This window comes from Sciurus vulgaris, assembly GCF_902686455.1.
Source record: "Sciurus vulgaris genome assembly, chromosome: 14".
Taxonomy (NCBI): Eukaryota; Metazoa; Chordata; class Mammalia; order Rodentia; family Sciuridae; genus Sciurus; species Sciurus vulgaris.
Window position 1 is genome coordinate 59,674,780 of NC_136475.1, and position 21,602 is coordinate 59,696,381.

The window sequence follows — 21,602 nt, forward strand, 5'->3', positions numbered from 1 at the left end:
CTTACTGTCTGACACACTGCACTTTAAAATTGACCTATCCTGTTTGTGCCTGTCTCCTCAACAAGGATGGCAAACTTCATAGAAGCGGGGATTTTCATCTGCTCTTATCCTGTATTCCTAGCACCTAGAGAGTGACTGCCACCTGCTTTTGTTGTCTTAACTAATTAATAAAGTCATCGGAGCCATTCAGTACATCATCGTATTAACAACAGAAAGGAAGAATATCTAGTCTCTTTTCTTTGAAAATATGAAATAACCTTTCTGTTTTAAAATATTTCCAAACGCATGCACATGAGTTATGATAAAAATGAGCTCTTTTAGATGAGGAACTAATCAATAGGATATCAAAAAATGAATAGTGAGATACACAATCTGAAAGTGAAAAACAAAAAATTATTTTGGTGTAGTTTGATGGACTATAGTTAAATTACAAACTTGGAATCCAAAAAGACCATAAAGTAAACATCTGACAAAGAAATTGAGGTAACCAAACAGAGCTCAGAAACAAACCCTACAATGTTCAAGATTTTTATGCTTGATAAAGTTGATATGACAAGTCACTAGGAAAAGGGAAAAATATTTTATGCTAAAAAAACTGATTAGGTTGAAAAAATAAGTTATGCTCTCTCTTTATACCACATATTACAATAAGCTCCATACTGATTATAGAATCAGATACTTTTGAAAGCCATAACCAGGAGAAAATATATGAATATATGTCTAAGGATAAGGCAGACTTTCTGAGAGAGTGGCAATGAAAGAAATTTCAAAGGAAAGGAAATATCACATTTGATTCTAGAACATTTAAAATTTCTCATATATCAGGAAACAAACTGTAAGCAAAGTAAATAGGCAGATGCAAATTAGGAAGTGTATTCTCACTTGGCCAGTAGCAGGTGGAGTGACTCAGCGGTACAGCGTGGGCCCAAGCACCACAAAATAACACAACAGAAAAAATAAAAAAAGGTTGATAAAGGGTGAATGGCTTTATCTGTAAAACTCCCTTACCAATATATAGGAAAAAACATCAATGGAAGAGTATAACAGATAAAGGCCAAAAGCAGACAATTCATAAGAAATTCAGATATCCAATAAAAGTTGACAAAAACCCTTTTGATTTCAATAGTTCAGTGTGAAAAACTAAAAAACTTAGTGAAAACTGTATATAGGTGGTGTAGTAGGCTAAATAATGGTCCCCAGAGATATATCCATGTCCTAATCCCTGGGACCTATGGGTGTTACCTCACGTGGTAAAGATTTTGCAGATGTGACTCAGGTTGAGTCTGAGATGGGGAAATTATCCTGAATTAGCTGGGTGGGGTCTAAATGCAATCACAAGGATCCTCTTAAGAGAGATGAGGAGATGTCTCTCTCTCTCTCTCTCTCTCTCTCACACACACACACACACACACACACACACACACACACACACACACACACACACAAGCAGGCAGTACACATATAGAACCAGAGACTGCCAAGGTGCAGTCACAATCCAAGAAATGCTGACAGCCACAGAAGCTGAAAGAGGCATGAGAGAGTCTTCCAGAGTCTCCCAAGTGAGTATGGCCCTGCTGATACTTTGTCTTCAGCCCAGTGAAACTCACTTCAGACATCATCCTCCAGAACTATGAGAGGTTTTGAGGTTGTTGTTTTTGAGCCACTAAATTGATAGTTATTTGTTACAAAACAGCCATAAGAAATAAATACAGGTGGGGATTATCTGCAGGTGAGTTTCCAGGGGAATGGATGGGATGAAGACCTGGCTTTTCCTTTGGTGGTCCATGGACACCTGTACCTGTAGGTCTCTAGGACACTTCAGTTGCTTCAGAAGAACCCGTCAGCCTTCTCTGGGGTATGAGCCATTTGCCAGGGATCTGGGAGCTGAGTCAGGGAAGGGGCCCAGCAGCTCACCATTTGTGTGCAAAAGTTCTCTGGATTCTGTGTTGTCAAGGCCCCTATACTCATAGTACCTGGGTCTCTGAATTCAGATCTCTGACCAAGTCTTCTGAACTTTTCTTAGATTCTGTGGAACACCAGCCTGCTGATGAAAAATCTCAGGAATTTGAGGCATGGGGTACCTGTAGGTGGTAGTGGGGCTGGAAGCAGGAGGTCTGGCTGACCAATTTTATCACAGGTCCTAACCCCACCTTGTCCCTAGCTGCTAGGCAACGTCCCTTCCCACCTCCCTGTGAGAGACAGAGGTTTGGTTCTGGGGAGACTGCACCAGAGACCTGGACTTGGTGACACAGCCACTGGGCAACTCAGTTAAGAATAATTTTATTTTTTGGAGCTGGGCATGGTGGCACAGGCCTATAGTCTTAGCTACCCAAAAGGCTGGGGCAGGAGACTTGTTTGAACCCAGGAATTCAAAACCAGCCAGCCTGGACGGCATCACAAGACCCATCTCAAAAGCAGAACAAAAGAAAAAACAATGATAATTTTCTTTTAGTTCAGATTGGTACCCTGTAGGATGAGCATTCTGGTGTGCGAAGTAGCACAAGATGGTAGATTCTGATGCGTTTTGCCGGTGTTCTTATTGCTTTTATGGAGGAGGGTTTGGGGGATCCTTACTCTGCCCTTTTCTCTGATATCACCTCATCCATTCCATTTTCTACATAAAAGTGATTCACTGATTTGGAATATCCTGACTTTCAAGAAAGAGAAAAAAAATACTTTCATGGAAAATGTTTCAAGACAAAGAACTAGCCCAGGGCTGTGCTTTGTGTCTGTCCTACACAAACTTTGCCAGAGCAGACTTGTGGGTTTGGTTTAGGTCCATAAATGTGTAAACTGCAGAGAGCCAGCCCTGGTGATCCCCGCAGTGGGAGATGGTGGGCTGTGATGTTAGCATGGTAAAGCTCACTGGGAGGAGGTCTTCAATCTTCTTGCCACAATTCATTAATCCTTACTTAGGTGATTATAATGGGCCATGCAGCCTTTATCTGAAAAATTTATTTGGTTGATTTTTTCCTTTAGTTTAATTGTTCTAGAAATTGATATCACGGTCAGGGAACTGTTAGGGATTCTTAAAACAGGAAGGAACTTCATAAATCTCTTACTCTCTTGGGGTCCATTTTGATGATGATTTTAACTGCTGTTTATTGATTGTGCTCTGGCGAGTGACATGGACTGTGTCATTTAATCTTCACAACTTGTGGAGGTAGTGTTAACTTGCCATCTTTATTTGGTAGGCCAGGAAAAGGAAGTTAATTGCCTGAGGTCACATGGTTATTAAGAGGCAGAGTCAGGACTTAGACCCAGTCCACAGTGACCTTGAAACCTGGGCTCTTTGCAGTCCTGCCTGGGGAGTGGGCACCAGAAACCACTTGCTTCATGTCTGTAGATAGTAAGAAGCTGATGTGGGCTCAGAGTAACTGCCATTTGTCCCTTACAACAACAGGGAGGCTGGGGACATGGAGGGAAGGTAAAATGAGGCATACAGCTCAAAACCCAGGATTTAATTAACTGTACACAGAATAATAGGGTCTGGAGCACTACCCCCCAATCTCCTTATGTGGAATACTGACCATCTAATATTTTCCCCTTGGGCAAAAGATTGGTAGAGTTGGCACAACTACAGGCACATGCCTGGAATCCCAGTCACTTGGAAGGCTAAAGCAGAAGGATTGCGTGAGCCCAGGGGTTTGAGGCCAGCATGGGTGACATAGTGGGACTCATCCCTCAAAAATGTATTTGTTTGGGCCCGGAGAAATAGCTCAGTGATAGAGCACTTGCCTAGCATGAGAAAGACCCTGGGCTCAGTCTCCAATAACACACACACACACACACACACACACACACACACACACACACACACACACACGAGTAGAGTTTATCTTCTGGAAAATCTCAGTGATCCAGAGGAAAGAGAACTACAACTTGACATTTAGAATACCCCAGGAAAAAAACTGGATCTCCATTCAATTGCCTGATCTCAACAAATCCAGCCATAAAAACTTTTAACATAAACTAGAGATGGGGATAGACAGAATGGATACCTTGTTGAAAATAGAATTCAGTGAATAGAAGGGGAAGTTGTTGTTGTTTTAATAGTGTCTACAGAGAACTGAGAAAGGTAGAATTATTTTCAATTTAGGATTCTATGCTCAGCCAAATAACCATCAATTGTGGAAACAAAATAGAAGCATTTTCAAAATAAAATAAACAAAAATTACCTACTAAGTTTTTTTTTTTTAAAGATGCTACAAGTGATAAACAAACAAACAAACAAACAAAAAACACAAAACAAGGGAACAAATCCAGAAAAAGGAAGGTATGGGATCCAGGAGAAAGTGGATCCATCTGGGAGAATACTGGAGAGCTGTCCCAGTTTGACCACTGGATAGCAGTTTGAGACAAAACCAATCCATATTGAGAAAGAAAGTAGAGAACTCCAGAAGGAATGTCTCTAGGGAACAAGGGGCTCAAGAACAGCCGGTCTCATGGGGGGAAACTGAGAAAATAAGTATAGCAAAATGTGCAAGTAATAGGCACTAACTCCAGGTAAGACAGAAGTCTGTGCTGAAAAACACACATCACGGCTCCACCCGAAATGACATCTAGTTAGTAAACAATTGATCCGTGGTTTAAAGTTCTATTTTGAGCATATGAGGAGAGAGGTGTGGTAGGTAGAGCAATAGAGCCCCATGCTCATTTATTCCAGGAAGCAGTCAATAGGTGATTTCTAAAATATTAATCAGGAAATAGTGATAGGAACATAGTACTTAGTAGTAAGATAACTGCCAGAAGAACACCGAAGAGCTGAAACTAGTTGTTTTGGATTCTCTAGACACATGGAAAGAAGTGTTTCTAAGAGCGCTGTTTGCATGAATGAACCTGTCAAGTGCTATTTCAGTGAAATGCTGTGTTCACCATGCTGTACAGCATGTTATACACTCTTAGGGGGGGAAAAAGACAAACAAACAACAGTTGTCTTGGGGAATGAAATTGGGGAGGGGTGGGGCCAGATTTCTGTTTTATTGCTTTAAGACTTTTGCTACTATTTTTTTCTTTTCTTTTTCTTTTTGTTTTGGTACCAGGGATTGAACTCAGGGGCACTTGACCACTGAGTCACATCCCCAGCCCTTTTTGTATTTTACTTAGAGACAGGGTCTCACTGAGTTGCTTAGCACCTTGCCATTGCTGAGGCTGGCTTTGAACTCGAAATCCTCCTGCCTCAGTCTCCTGGGCCACTGGGATCACAGGTGTGTGCCACCATGCCCTGCTTTTTTTTTCTTTCTTTTTTTTCAATACTATGGAACACTCTACCACTGACCTATACCCCAGCCTTATTTATTTATTTATTTATTTATTTATTTATTTATTTATTTATTTATTTATTTATATTTTGAGACAGGGTCTTGCTAAATTGCTGAGGCTGGCCTTGAACATGTAATCCTCCTGACTCAGCTTCCAGTGTAGCCAGGATTATAGGCCTGAGACACCACACGCAGCTCACTTTTAGTAGTTTTTTAAGGTAAAGTCAAAAACAAATTTCATTCACTACTTTAAAATTTTAATTCCATTTAAAGTGGGTTCACCTTAATAGGTCTTTTTGTAGGTCAACTTATACCTGCATAATGTAACTCTTATATTTGGAATAATTAAAATCAAGACTAACCATCAATAGTAGAATGATTGAATAAATTATGATGCAATAACTTAATTATTTACCCAGTAAAGATAAAGCTAAAGAGAATTTTTAATAACATGAAAGTGAATGATAGACTAAAAAAAAGGATATAAGATTGTGAGGTACCATGATTTCATTATTTTAAAACTGCAGAGAAAAAAAGGGAGAAAATGAACTCTACTGTTTATGCATGAGTAATGAAAAGTTTTTAAATGCAGTTTTCTGAATTTCCCAAATTTTCTAAATTTTTATTCATTTATTTTTACTCTTTGTTTTTTTAACTTGAGTTTTAAAACTTCTTACTAAGAAATACTAGAGAAATACAGTTTTAGAAAACAAGTGGGCAAGGCACAGTGGTACACTCCTGAAATCCCAGGTCCTTGGGAGACTGAGGCAGAAGGATTGCAAGTTCAAGATCAGCCTTGGCAACTGAGCAAAAACCCTGTCTTAAAAATTAAAAAAAAGTAATAAAACATAAAAAGTGTTAGGAATATAGCTCAGTGGTAGAGCACCCATTCAATTTCCAGAACCACAAAACAAACAAAACAAAAATGAAAACTAAAATATATATATATAATTGCAACAATACACTAACTTTTAGATTAAAAAAAGTAATTGGGTTGATTTTTGTATTTTTTTCTATTTTATGATATTATAATGGCATATTTCACTTTATGTTTGACATTTCTAATGAAATCACAAAGGACAAATTTTAGAATAAAAATATTTGAAGCTTCAGTGGCTTTCCAAAGAGAATCTCTTAATATTTTGATATTTTAAATCATTCTTTTTCAAAGTGCCAATAGCATCACAATCCTTTTCTGACTTCTCTTTATCATTAACCAATCTAATTTTGCTGGGTTCTCATTAGTCAACCTCCTGTGAATTAGGTACTTCTCCATCACTTTCATTAACTTCATGAAATCCTAATTTTAGGGTAAAATTTGCATTTTCATTTTGAAGTGGATTTCCATTTTATTTGCAAAATGTATTGTTGAGTGACCATTTTAAAATGAGAGAGAGCCAGATGTGATGGTGCACATCTGTTATCCCAGCTCCTCAGGAGGCTGAGGCAAGAGGATCTCAAGTTCAAGGCCAGCCTAGGGGATTTGGCGAGACCCTGCTTCAAAAACAAAACAAAACAAAACAAAACAAAAACAAAGAAAGAAAAAGAAAGGACTGGGGATATAGCTTAGTGGGTAGAGTGCCCCTGGGTTGAATCCCCAGTACTGAATGGAAAAAAGGGAAAAAAAGAAAGAAAGAAGAAACTGACTGAAAGACACCAATCTATCAGCAGTGGTGGAAACCATTGTTAAGCAGGGTGAGATATTTGAATAGGCTTTGAGTTTTTTTTTTTTTTTTTTTTTGTACTCAGGATTGAACCCGGGGTGCTTAACCACTGAGCCACATCCCCAGTCCCCTCCCCACCCCCCTCTTTTTTGTATTTTATTTAGAGACAGGGTCTCACTGAGTTGCTTAGTGCCTCCCTTTTGTTGAGGTTAGTTTTGAACTTGAAATCCTCCTGCCTCAGCCTCCTGAGCCCCTGGGATTACAGGCATGTGCCAAGGGTATGGTTTTTATATGTGCTCAGTTCATTGAAGAATTCATTCATGTTATGACAACTTTTGCTTATATGTACAACTTGTTTATGCAAGAACATTGATACTGAATACTTAGATGAAAAGCCTAAGTATGCTTTGTACAGAGACTCAATGCACAGTCTTTTCTAAATTTATAAATCATTTTTTATGGATTGTCTCAAACAGGATTTACTAGATAGAGCTTATATGTAAGTTCTTGATATATATTATACTAGCAATGAAGATAGTGTGATTTCTACAAGTTTGTGTAAATCTTTTTTATTGTTATTTTTTAAAATATTTCAAAAATATTTGTCAATTTGATAGTAAAAAAAAATTTAGTGTGTCTGACTGATCTGAAACTCCGCATTCTAATTATTTCTTAGCCAGTTCCCTGTGAGTCTTCTCTATAAGCTCTGGTCACAGTCTTTGCTCAGTGGTTTCTTGGGTAGACGTTAGGTATTCTTTTGTTGTCATTGATTTGTATAAACTCTATAGTAAAAGAATATTAACATTTCTATTTGCTGAAGTTTTATAGGATCTTTGACTTTTATGTGTTTTGGTTTTATTTGTAAAGTTAAAAAGTAAAATATTTATGTCATCAAATTAGATAGTTTGTCTTCACCTTCTGGAATAAATCCCATAAAAGAAGGTAAGGCATTTGATTTATTCATTAACAACCCTTCACACTCTCTCTCTCTCTCTCTCTCTCTCTCTCTCTCTCTCTCTCTCTCTCTCTCTTTTGGTACTGGGGATAGAACTCAGGGGCACTCAACCACTGAGCCACATTCCCAGCCCTATTTTGTATTTTACTTATTTAGAGGCAGGGTCTCACTGAGTTGCTTAGTACCTTGCCATTGCTGAGACTGGCTTTGAACTCTTGATCCTCCTGCCTCAGCCTCCCCAGCTGCTGGGATTACAGGTGCACCCCACCAGGCCCGGCAACCCTTAACTCTTAATTCTTCCGAAGTGTGGTTTTGTATTTGGTTGCATGGTGCCGTCACAGTGTCATTTGAGCCTGTTGACTTAGGACAGGTTGCCTCTTTGTTGGTATACGTGAAACCTGCAATCACTGGAAATGTGACCTGTAGATCTGATGCAATGGAGCACAGACCTACAGATGGTTGCCAGATCCCTTTTACCCCTTTTTAGAACAAGGCTGGTTATAAAAGATACATGCAGGCACCCATCTCTCCTCCTTTCTTTGTGTGACCTATGAGGAGTTCATTAATGTTTGTTAATCAGTAATGCATTACGTTCTCTATTAAAAAATCATTAGCGACTAAATGAAGGCAGAGTAAATTACAATTTTTTTTTTCTAGTTATAAAAATACACTAAAGGGCTGAGGATGTAGCTCAGTGATTGAGCACTTGCCAGCATAAGAGGGCTCTAAGTACTATTCCCCTCATGGCAACAAATAAACAAAAACGTCATACACACACAAACAAACAAAACCACTTTGAATTTGAAAATCCTCTAGGATCTTATGGCCCAAAGTCCCCTCAAGTGTGGAAGAGCAACTCCTACTTGTTTTATTTTATTTTTTTTGTGGTGCTGGGGATGGAACCTAGGGCCTTGTGCATGCAAGGCAAGCACTCTACCAACTGAGCTACCTCCCCAGCCCTCCTACTTGTTTTAAAATAAACAAAAACTTGGCAGACTTCTGGTTCCCCATGTCAGAGAGTCATTTGGTGGGTTACATTTTATCCCTAACGTGTTCGTGGCCCACAGGAGAAACTGTGGGGAAGGAATCACCCTGACTGGGAAATGATTTGAACTTTCAAATTGTCAATGTAAATTATATACTTATTGGCTCTTTCAGTCATTGTTGGCATAATGATTGATAGTGGATAGTTTTTTTGTCCCAGAAGGACAGTGACAGAGTATGTGTGCATTTTTAGGTAGATACCAGAGGATATGTTCTACCATAAGGCACCTTTTTTCACCCATGGAAAAAAAATTGTGTTGGAAACTCTATCAGCCACTAATTGCTTTTAGCAGTTTATAAGACAAGCCCCACACATACCAAGCCCAAAAGGTGCAAGTCAGATGTACCAAGATTTTTTTTTTTTTTTTGGTGGCGTGGCAGTACCAGGGATTGAACTCAGGGGCACCTGACCACTGAGTCACATCTCCAGCCCTATTTGGTATATTATTTAGAGCAGGGTCTCGCTGAGTTGCTTAGCACCTCACCATTGCTGAGGCTGGCTTTGAACTCGCCATCCTCCTGCCTCAGCCTCCTGAGCCAAGCCGTTGGGATTACAGTCGTGCTCCACTGCACCGTGCCGGCGTCAGGATGTTTTTAAAGAGGAAAAAACAGATGACAATAAATCCTAGTCGTTTTCATCCAAGAGAATCAAATGAGGCAAAATTTGTCATTTGTGGTTTCTCCTCTCCTTATCCCTCCTGTTACAGGTTTTCTTGTTGTTATAAATGACTTAAATAAGTCTCCTGATCTACCGAAAAATTGCATGATTTTATTTCCTCCTGAATGTGTTTTGAAATAGGGGCATGAAGGACATCAGTTATTCCACCCAGCTTTTGGAACACATGGGGGCTATTGATGGCTTTATTTAATCCTCCTGCTAAGGTAACATAGAGTAAGGAAGATTTTATTTTTCTAAATCTTCTCCCTGCCCCAGGAACTGCTTGGCATGAGGATTAGAGACTCAGCGCTTTTCTTATCTATTGCTGTGGGAGTAGACTTCAACCCCTTGAAAAGCAGTTTAGCAATATATATTAAGCTATAAAAACTTCATACCTTTTAACTCTCTAATTCTACTTTGAGAAAACCCTCCTAAAGTAATCATCTTGAATACAGAATATTCATCTATACAAAAGTATCATTGAAGGATTATTTGTAATAGCAAGATAACAATAGTAACACTTTATTATCCAATCAAGGGAAATAATCTTTAAAGAATATTACATATCCACCCAAAGGACTATTTTACAGTCACTTAAATAATCATTATAAAAATTATAAATTAGCAACACAAACTTTTATGATCTAATGTGTACTGGAAAGTGCAGGATAAAAAATTATGCATATATTATGATTAAAATAAGGTGAGAAAGATCATATATACAAAATAGGAAATGGACCGGAATACTGGTATTGACTATGCTGAGGTGCTGTGACTAAGAGTGGTTGTTTACTTCCTTTCTCTCCACTGCCTTCATAATTTTTCTAAATATAATTTTCAAAAGCAAAAAATAAACAGTGTTTGGGTAAAAGAGCCGTCAAAATTGTCAACAGGAAAACATTTTGTTTCTTAAATAAAAATAGTCTCACTCACTACTACGTAATTAGGACTCAGTCATTCATATGATGTTTGCTAAGAAGATTCTTTACAATTACGATTTCTCAGAGTTTATATGAAATAAAAGGCAAGATGCGCTCATCTTTCCCGATTGAAATAAATCTTACAATGTCAAATGAAAATAAGTTTCTTTTGTTTGATGTCAGAAATATTTCAAGGTACTTCTGTTTCTTAAAACCTGACAGGACTATGAAGAATAAGGAAGAGATTAGAAAAACAGGAATCTGTACAGACACAAATGATGATAATGTGATTTGTCTATTTTGGTCACATTTATTAGAAAGAATGCTCAAAGTGGGTATCAGACCTGTGGTATATACTGTGCATTACTACCAGAGCAGGATCATTCCAATTGTTTTTGCATTTAAGGAATTAGTTCAATTAAAAACTAAACAGACAGTCTGAAATTCCATGGGGAGTAGAAAAATAATTAATAAACATGGTCAGACTGAATAAAGCAGAAAATTGATTTCTGCTTGAATGGAATCTGGAAGTTAAGATGATTAAAACAGGTTCCAGCCTCAATCTTCTTAAAGATGAATTTCACTTGTAGCTAATGTTTTTGGAAAATATAGCATTTCAAATAAAGCTACAGATATGCTAGAATTTTCTAGGAAAAGATATCTATCCTGGAAATTTTTCTTCTTAAAAATCTTTGCAACATTTGCAGTGGCATTAACATTAGCAGAATGATGTTTCGCTATCTAGGTGTGAGTGAACCATCTCCTGAGCTTCTTTCTTATAATAGAATCTTGAGTGGAAATTTAAAAAAATGAAATAGGACTTTCTTTTTTCCCCATTGCAAATGACAGAAACCCATCCCAAATTAGCTTGAGCAAAAAATAAAAACATGAAGGTAGGGTGGTGCCTTAGTCTGTTTTCTGTTGCTATAACTGAGTACCTCAGGCTTAGAAAGTCATACAGAAAAGAGGTTTATTCTGCTTATGGTGGTGAAGGCTGGGAAGTTTAAGATTGGATGGCACATCTGATTGGGTCCTTGCTGGTATGGACTCTCTAGTCCTCAGGTTGTTCGAGGCATAACTTGGTTAAAGCAGCCTATCTCAGGAGTCTCTTCCTCTTCTTAAAAAGACACAGTCCCATCAGATTTGGACCCCACCCTTATGGCCTCTATTAACGTTAATTATCTTCCAGAGGTCCCACCTCTAAGTACCATAGTCATATCAAGTGTCTACCCTCTTACTACCTCCCAATAGGGATGAAATCTCAACATGAGTTTCAAAGGGGACAGACATTTGAACCATAGCATTTATTGGTGCTGAGGGGCAGCCCTTGGGTGCTGTTTTATCTTCCTCCCTCCTTTAGACCTGATCTCTCCATGAGCCGGGTAAGATGGGATTCTAGCCTCCTTGCTGGGATACCTGTTTTCTTTTGGGGCAGTATATTCCTGCTTATCACACACACCAAAAAATTTTTTTTTGGGGGGGGGAATCATTTTTTACCACCTCACATAATAAATTCAATTTCACTACTAATTGTTTTATACATATTATGAATATTTTGGACAATAAATGTATATCCAACCCTTTTTCTCTTCAGCACAATCAGCTGACAGCTGCGCCTAAGATCAATGGGCACGGACTATGTGGTCTTTCTAGGTTCTCTTGAGCTTTAGGATTGTAAGGAAACACAGCTTAGAACAGAGGACTGTTACTTCCAGCACTTAGCAAGGAGGCCAGCGACTGGCTTTAGATAAGTAGATAAGTCACTGGTTCTAACCTCGCTGAGCCTCGGGCCAACCGCACCAGGTGGTCATGAATTTGATTTTTATTTATTCATTTATTTTTTGGGCGGTGCTGGGGATTAAACCTAGGGCCTTGTGCTTGCAAGGCGAGCACTCTACCAACTGAGCTATCTCCCCAGCCCTGTTGTGGATTTGAGATGAGAGCATGTGAGTGAGCAACTCTGCCAGGTGGAGAGGCTGCCAGCGTGGGCAGTGGGGAGCCCATCTGATGCAGCAGGCTGGAGAGGAGCCCAGAAGACCAGCACCTGCCCGCAGCTGAGAAGGCTTCAGGATGACAAAGACTTGCAGAGACTGGAAATGCATAGTGACATTTAAAAGATTAAGTCTGCAATAAAATTGTGAAAAACCTTTCTCAATTTACGACACATGTGAAAATCAACCAAGTAACTGCTGAGAAAGTTGAATGTCAAGTCCTCACTGCATTTTTTTGACAGAAGCCTATGCAAACATCTGTTGACATGTATCTTGTGTGTTGGTGCAAAGAGGGTCTTCACCTGAGATATGGAATGTGTATTTTCTGGAGAAAGGTGATATTATAAAAGGAGATTCAGCAATTCAAGGTGGTTACTGGGAAGTAACATTTAGTCATATATCTCAGGTTAAAAGTTTTGCTGTGTGACTTTTTTTCATATAAGCTCAAATTTTTTTATATAAGCTCATATTTTGCAACATAGTACAGGTATACCTCAGTGTCCATTAAGGCTTGATTCCAGGAACCCTTTGAATACCAAAATCCAGGGATGTGCAAGACCCTTTTATGAAACAGTGTAGTATTTGCATGTAACTTGTGCTCATTCATGCGTACACTACAAATAATCTCTAAATTCTTTATAATATCTATTACGATATAAATGCTGTATAGATAGTTATTATACTATATTGTTTAGGGAATCATAACAAGAAAAAAGTCTAGCTAAAGACACTTTTTTTTTTTTTTTAAACTGGGGATTTGAACCCAGGGGTGCTCTACCACTAAGCTACATCCCCAGCCTGTTTTAGATTTAACTTTGAGACGGGCGATTGTTGTTATTGCTGAGGCTGACTTTGAACTTGCCATCCTCCTGCCTCGGCTCCAGTAGCCACCATGCCTGGCTCCCAGACACATTTAAAAACAAAAATAAAAAAACATATTTTTGGTCCTTGGTTGGTTGAATGCATGGATGAGGAACCTGTGGAAACAGGGCTAACTTGGATGATTAGAAGTCCCTTCTTGAGTAGCTGGGAATGTGGCTTAGTGGCAGAGTGCTTGCCTGGTCTGCGACCCCCAGCATCGGTTACAAGTCTTTACTGCATCTTGATATGGATGTACGGCATCCCGTCCGTGACACTGGTCTCTGTCCGGTTGGCCTGTGGCCTTGAGCCTACTCATCCTTCCCTCCCTGTCCACTAATCTCGTGCCTTTCTTCAAGGGGCAGCTCTCCAGTCCCTCTTCCACCGAGCTTTCTGCCTCCATGGCCTCCCCTTGCTGCAAACTCATCCTGAGTCCTAGCTCATGCCTCCCACTTAACATTTAGTTCTATTCCGCCAGCATTTATTTTATTGTTGTTCTTTAATTCTTGCATTGTTCCTTTTACTGAAAATTTTGTTCTTGTCTTCACAACTAGATTTCAGGCACCCTGAGGGTAATGATCTTATATCAAATATTTTTAACATCTGTCAGAACCCCTGGCATAAATACCTGGCACACAGCGAGTTTCAGTGAATATTTCCGGGCTTGACTATTAGGCTTTGTTTGACCAGGATTTGACATATTCAACCTAGCAGCAGTGCCTAACCCCCTGGGACATTCAGGGTTCAGGTGGTTGAATGGAGGAGAACTCCTACTGTTAGCTTGCATACATATTAAGCTATCCCTGGACCACTAATCACTTGCTTTTTTGGTCTTTCTGCTAATTAAATCAGAACAGGCCAGTGAGCACGTATTATTTTACTTTTGTAATGCAGCAAATTTATCCCGGCAGGGTTCAAATGAATAATGTCCCTTTCTTCAGGCTTGTTCTCAAGGCCCTGTCCATTTTGACCTGTCCTACCCTTCCCTACCGCTAGTTCCTGCACCAACCCTTCCTCCAGTCTTCTCCTCGAGTGGATCCTGGAGGACCAGGGGCCAGATCAGTGTACCCTCTTGCATCCTACCGTTCCTTTGTGTGACATTCCACATGCTTGTGATTTTATTTTCTTGTAAGGTGTATATTCCCTGCTAAAGTGTAAAGCCATGAAGACAGGAAATGCAGGCCTATCTTGTCAATTAGACTAACTTCTGCTGCTAAGAACAGAGGGCTTGATAATAACATTATAAACAATGTAGGCATTTATTTCTCTTCTTTAAACCCCCTGCAGTGGGCAGTTTAGGGCTGGTGTGGCAAGTCCATGGCCTCCTCCTCCTCCATACTCCTCTGCCGAGCATGGCTTTTGTTCCTGTGATCACAAAGCAGAGGACAGGGGCCAGCTGGCAGGAAGGAGGGCAGGGAGGAAGCCTGGTGTGCCCTCTCCTTAAGGAGGCTCCTTGGAATGGCACACACCTCTTCCACCTCCCTCCTAGTGGTCTGAAATGAATCACGTGGCCACGCCTCGCTGCCAGGGAGGCTGGGAAATTGAGACTTTATTCTGGGAAGACATGTGCCCAGTTAAAAATTGTTCTGACTCTAAGAAATGGGCAGACCGATATTGGGAGACAATCATATACCTAGCCTCTAGCCCGCTGCCGGGAGCATTGTCTGTCAGTTGGATAAAGAAATGAGCTGGACCTCATATTTGTTTGGCTGCTGTAACAGAGTCCCACAAATTGGGTAGTCATACCAGTACGACAGAAATTTGTTGTCTCACAGTTCTGGGGGCCAGAAGGCCTAGATCAGGCTGTCACCCCACTGGTTTCCTCTGAGTACACTGAGGGATAATCTGCTCCATGTGTCCCTCCTAGCTTGTGGTCCTTTGCTGGAACATTTTGTCATTCCTCAGTTTATAGAACTCTCCTTTTGCTTTCTTGTAGTGTGTGTGTGTGTCTCTATGTCTACATTTTCCCTTTTTAAAAAATGAACACCAGCCAGGCACTGTGGCGCTGCAATCCCAGTGACTTGGGAGGCCGAGGCAGAAGGATCATGAGTTCAAAGCCAGTCTTAGCAACTTAGTGAGGCACTAAGCAACTTAGCAAGACCCTGTCTCAAAATAAAATATAAAAAGGGCTGGGGATGCAGCTCAGTTATTAAGTAATTCTGGGTTAAGGAAGGAGGGAAGGAAGGGAGGGAGGAAGGAACCAGTAGTTAAATAGGACTTTCTCAAAGGGGAGAGGATGATACTACCGTCCTGCAGGAGGGTCAAGCTGGAATCAGGTCCCAAAAGCAGAGGAATGGTCCCATGAAAAGTTCCCTGAAGTTTCCCTTGGCCTTGGGTTTAGGGACTTTCATTGGGTGGCTATTCTGTTCTCTCCTGGGATAAATGTTGGTGGTCTCTGAGAGGTTTAGCTTTGGGAAATCCCAAGTTGCCACATCAAAGCCCTGACATTTGCAAGGTGTAGGGAATGGCCATGTGATTGTGTGAGAAGTGCTGAGTGCTTTAGCTGAACCCGGAGGCCGGCCTCCCCGTGCACACCACACTGTGAGACTAAAGCCCTGGATCACACTTGGTGATCCCTGGTATACTAGGGGACAGAGTGCTCAACTTCAAGAAAGACAGTACAAATGTCCTTCTTGTTTTAAACACCATCCCATTGAACTGGGTCCAGAAGTGACATATCCCAAGCCTTCTGCCCATTTACAAAGCCCTCAGGTGGGGTTGCAGCCAGGACTCTGCTGGAGCTGTTTCCTGGCTATTGCAGGACCCTAGAGTGACCAGTCTCAGAGCTTTGCCACAGCATTCCTGTGGCTTTTGAAATATGTACTTGGGCCTGTATCCACTTCCCTAATGTTTCCCTCTTAAAGATTCCATCTGCCCCATGTGGCAGTAGTTTCTTTTTTATTTAAATTTTTATTTTTATAGACTGCATTTTAATTCATTGTACACAAATGGGGTACAACTTTTCATTTCTATGGTTGTACACAATGTAGATTCACACCATTCATGTAATCATACATGTACATAGGGTCATACTGTCTGTCTCATTCTACTATCTTTCCTTTCCCCACCTGCTCCCGCTCCATTTTCCTCTACACCATCCAAAGTTCCTTCATTCTTATCGGCCTCATTACATATTGTCATTCACTTACCAGAGAAAACATTCGGCCTTTGGTTTTTTGGGCTTGGCCTATTTCGCTTAGCATGATATTCTCCAACTTCATCCATTTACCAGCAAATGTGATAATTTTATTGTTCTTTATGGCTGAGTAATATTCCTTTGTGTATATATACCACAGTTTCTTTATCCATTTGTCAATTGAAGGGCATCTAGGTTGGTTCCACAATCTAGCTATTGTGAATTGAGCTACTATAAACATTGATGTGACTGCATCACTGTAGTGTGCTGATTTTAAGTCCTTTGCGTATAAACCAAGGAGTGGGATCGCTGGGTCAAATGGTGGGTCCATTGCTTTCCAGAGTGTCTGCACCAATTTGCATCTCCACCAGCAACATATGAGTGTGTCTTTTTCCCCACATCCACGCCAACACTTATTATTGCATGTGTTCTTGATAACATGCGTCAGTAGTTTCTTTCTGTTCCATGTCCCAGTCCCTTTGAGTCAGATGACGGAGCCTGTGCACGGCAGCTGCTGGATGGCATGGGAACTCCTCAGTGCTTCACCACACTCGACATCCAGACTCCCAAGGCACTGGTGACCTGGCAGCTCAGAAAGGAAAGCCACGTTAGGCTTGGGAGCCGGGGCAGGCGCTACAGAAGGCGGTGGTAGGCGTGGAACTGACGAAGCACCCGGCAGCATCTTTGGCCAGCTACTCATCCAGCTCAAAGAGCTGCGCTATTACAGTCAGAGGTTGCGCAAACTGTCTCTGTCTGGATTCCCATGGCTTTTGCTTCTTTGTGTTTATGATTTCTACAGTGTTGGTACAGAGTTTACACCAGAGAACCTCACCCTGATTGGGACCTCTGTCACATGTCTGCATAGTTTGAAAACGTTACCACTTTCATCTGTCTGTCATGAGGGCGTTAAAGGAGGAGGCGCATGCGTCCCTTGATTTATCAGACTTGTGCCTGGCTGTAAATAACATATTCCATTCATGGCAGGGTAGTCGAGAGTGGCAGCCCTGATTACATTTCTGTGCCACCAGCTAAAGCAAACGGGAGAGGCTTGCTCTTAAATCCTGCAGAGGGTCTGCAGCCCCGCGCTTGTTTTGCTGCATCTCCTGGACTCAATTGTGACCAGCCTCAGGTACTAGAAGGATCTTACCCAATATGTGGCTCTATATATTGGCTTTTTTTTTTGCGGTGCGGGGGATTGAACTCAGGGCCTGTGCTTGCGAGGCAAGCACTCTACCAACTGAGCTATCTCCCCAGCCCTTATATATTGGCTTTATATATTTTTTTAATCCCTTATTTTTAAAAAAATATTTTAGTTGTGGATGGACACAATGCCTTTATTTTATTTACTTATTTTTATGTGCTGCCTAGCTAGGTTCAAACCCAGTGCCTCACACATGCGAGGCAAGCACTGTACCACTGAGCCACAACCCCAGCCCTCCTTATTTTTCTTTACCCAATTTCCATATTCACTTTTCTATACAGTATTTTTTCATGTTTTAAGAACTCTCATGTTCATTGCAGAAAAAATTTTAAATGCAGATAAGCAGAAAAATACTTTTTTCCCTTTTAATTTAATATGCCATCACCTGGAGAAAGCTACCATCCATGTATAGGTCATTTGAAATTTTTTTATAAACACATTTTAAAGTTACATTTTTCACAATGATATTTGAGAATCATTTTTATGCCTAAAAAGCTTCATCAACACTGGACAGCTAGATGGAAGAATCAATCTATCTGACCAGACACACATCACTGATTACTTAGTTTATTTCTAATATTTTACTTTTAAAATAATGTTATGCTGAATGTCTTTTGAGGCTCCATATTTGTAAACAGTTCTTAATTGTTCCTCAGGATGAATGCCTAAAGGTGGAATGGCTGGGTCAAAATAAGAAATATACATTGTTTTAAACTTTGTACTGAGAAAACTTTAAAAATATATACATAAACTGGATGTGGTGGCACAGGCCTGTAATCCCAGAAACTCCAGAGGCTGAGGCAGGAGGATGGAAAGTTCAGAGCCAGCCTCAGCAACTTAGCGAGGCCCTAAGCAACTCAGTGAGACCCTGACCCAAAATAAAAAATAAAAAAAGGCCCGGGATGCAGCTCAGTGGTTCAGTGTCCCTGGGTTCAATCCCTGGTGCCACAAACAAACAAACAAGTACATAATAGCTAGAACACTATATTGCACCTTCATGTGCCTGTTCAACAGCGTCAACTCCTGGCCATTTTTTTTTTCCATCCATTCTCCCACCTGTTTCCCCCCAGTTCCTGCCATTATTTAAAAACAGATCCAAGACACCTTGCCAGAAGGGATATTTCTGGTTTTTTTCCGGGCCCCACCCCTGTGGCAAAGAGCACTGACTGAAAATGGGAGAGGAAAAGAGTGAATGCTGGGGAAAAAAGGAAAAGATCTACATCAAGTCAACAGTATACACGTGGTATTTGGGCGGTACTCCTCCCCTCCCCCTCCTCCCTCTCCTCCTACTACTCTCTCCCCTCCTCTCCCCCCTCCCCCTCTCCCTCCTCCCTCTCCTCCTCCTTCTCTCTCCCCTCCACTCTCCCCTCCCCCTCCCCCTCCTCTCCCTCTTCTCCCCCCCCCTCTTCTCTCCCTCCTCCTCCCTTTCCCTCCCTGCCTTCTAACCACCCTGACCTGTCTGTCCCAGCCTGCCCCCCTGATCTAGGCTCAGGACTCATCCTTAGTCTCCTGGATTCTGCGGCACCCTTGTGACCACTCCCTTTCTTCTTTGTCTCCCTCCATCTGTATGGGCAAGTACATTTTAAAAACATTTCGTCTTTCCAGATCGTGCTACAGAAAGGTTGATTGAATTTATATTCTGCCAGCATCTGCGGCAGGGCCTGTGCTTGTTGTTAAATCTTTGGGTTCCTTCCTCTCCTGCTTCCTCCTCTCTCCCTTCCTCCCTGCATCCCTTCCTTCCTTTCTTTCTTCCTTTCTCTGTCTCTTCTTTCTTTCTTAGCATTTGTTAATGTTCCAGAAAGAGAATCTCACTGTCTTAATTAGAACTTACTTGGTGATTAATGCGGTTAAAGCCCTTCTCCCCTCCCCCCATTGTGCTCATTGAACATCTGGGTTTCATCTCTGTGTGTTGCCTTTTGCTGATTTTTCCATTCGGGTGTTTGTCTTTTTAAAAAGTTGTTGTGTTCATTCATTTATGTTAATCTCATAACATTGTGTTTATTTCAGTGAATTGCTGTGAATACTTTTTAGGACTCAGAAAACATTACATTTATATGAAGGAGTAAGCGTGCTTTATTAAGCTAACAGCTCAGAGCAGCAAGTCACTGTTGACAGCTGCAAGCACGGCGTGAGGACGTGGATGTGAACAGGGGCCTGTGTGTGGCAGGGGCTCCCCCTAACAGGGCTAAAGGGGAACCTTACAAGTTGCTTTGTCTCCTCCAGCCCTCACATTATGCTTAAGATGGGTCACTCCATGTTATTCCCACTTCCCATTTTCCAGGTCATACCTCAATATGACCTCTCAAGCCCAAATCCAGGAATTTTTTTTACTATACCACATGAACTCATGTTTATTTGTAAAAGGCATTAATAAAACATATCAAGCATTAGTAACAACGAAACTTTTTTTTTAATGTCTTCTAGCGTGAAGGCCCAGGACCAGGTCACTATAATTTAAAAATGCCTTCAGCAAGTTCCATTACTTCTTGTTTTCAATCCAGAGTACCCCGATTCCTGCCCAGCTATTCAGTGAGTATTCTAAAAGACAGACACCCCCAGTGGTGTGACTGTGGGGTAGGTCTTAAGAGTCCCTGTGTATGGAGGGTCGGGGGACAGGGACTGCAGTCACATACAGTCCTAGTGTGTACCCATCAGGCAGTTAAGGAGTGAAGCTCTCAGCCAGCCTCAGACTCAGGGTGACTCTAGGCCCAAAGACTGTGGTTGAATTATGGGTGGGTTGAAAATAGCCAGCTCGGTCATCAGCCATCAGTGCTGTGACCTGGATCCTCTGAGGGGGCACTGTTAATGGACTGAAGCAAGCACTGTGCAGTGGCCGCCTCCAGCCACCAGAACTGACATTCTTTGTGTGTATGGCTTCCGGGAGCCCAAGGAAGCAAAACGTTGAGGCAGAAACATTGCCGAACCAAATGGGACCTTTAAGACATGAGCGATCACCCTGCTCCAAGGACTCACAAAGGACAGGAGGAGGCTTGAGTCCATGGAGAAAGTGGATTCTGGGGATGTGCAGAGTCTCAAAGGCCCAGAGAAGACCAAGAACGTTACAAAAGCATTACCAACTGTGGCTTTTTCAAATATTTTTTAATGTCAAAAGACTGTCTTAATTCCTGTGGTCTTGTTGCCCCAGCCCAAACAGTCTGAAAGTATGTAGACTCATTAGAGATGACTGGGGAGACAGAAATACAAATTCTGCTTGTAAGAGAATAGCCTCCCCCGGGTGGGAGGGGTGGGGGGAAGGGAAAAAATAACAGAATGAATCAAACAACATTACTCTATGTAAATTTATGAGTACACAAATGGTATGCCTTTACGCCATGTACAAACAGAGAAACAACATGTATCCCATTTGTTTACAATAAAAAAAAATAAAAATAAAAAATTAAAAAAAAAAAAAAAAAAGAGAGAATAGCCTCCCCCAAGGGCTCCAGGGGATGGGGAGAAGCTGGGGCATTGGGTAGCAGGGACTGTACTGCAGCTGTCTGGACTCCAGTGTGACCTTTATTTGGAGGAGTATTGGGGAGGCCCAACCGTAAATTGCAGAGAGACCAACAACAGGGGTCTGGAGGATCCTACCACCTTGGTGGCCTCAGCATGATCCAAAAAGAGATGTGTGTCAGAGTCCATAGGACTGGGCATTCTCAGGAAGATTTGAGTCATGCTAACCAAACTCCCAGGACACTGAGCAACACACCCTAATGCGTAGTGTTAATTTAGACGTATCCACCAAGGGGGCCTGCTGCTCTCCCTCATAGGAAATTTTCATAGAAGCCAAGGACAACCGGAAGGTCACTTGGTGACAGTGAAATCAGGGCAGGGGGGCCAAGCTGGATGTTGTCAAGGTGGGTGAACCACAACTGGCAGCCTCCTGCAGGGTGGCCCTATGGGCACAGGCCTGC

At 41.3% G+C, this 21,602-nt stretch overlaps 1 protein-coding gene across 1 annotated transcript in view; it reads left to right on the top strand.

Annotated features, from left to right (window-relative positions):
• The window catches only part of STPG4 (sperm-tail PG-rich repeat containing 4), a gene marked incomplete at its 3' end in the record, with an annotated part of 43,126 nt that overhangs the window by 20,291 nt on the left and 1,233 nt on the right, over positions 1–21,602 (top strand). The window contains 1 exon segment of the mRNA XM_079110902.1: positions 20,113–20,217. Within this exon segment, the coding sequence (XP_078967028.1) occupies positions 20,113–20,217 (105 nt within the window).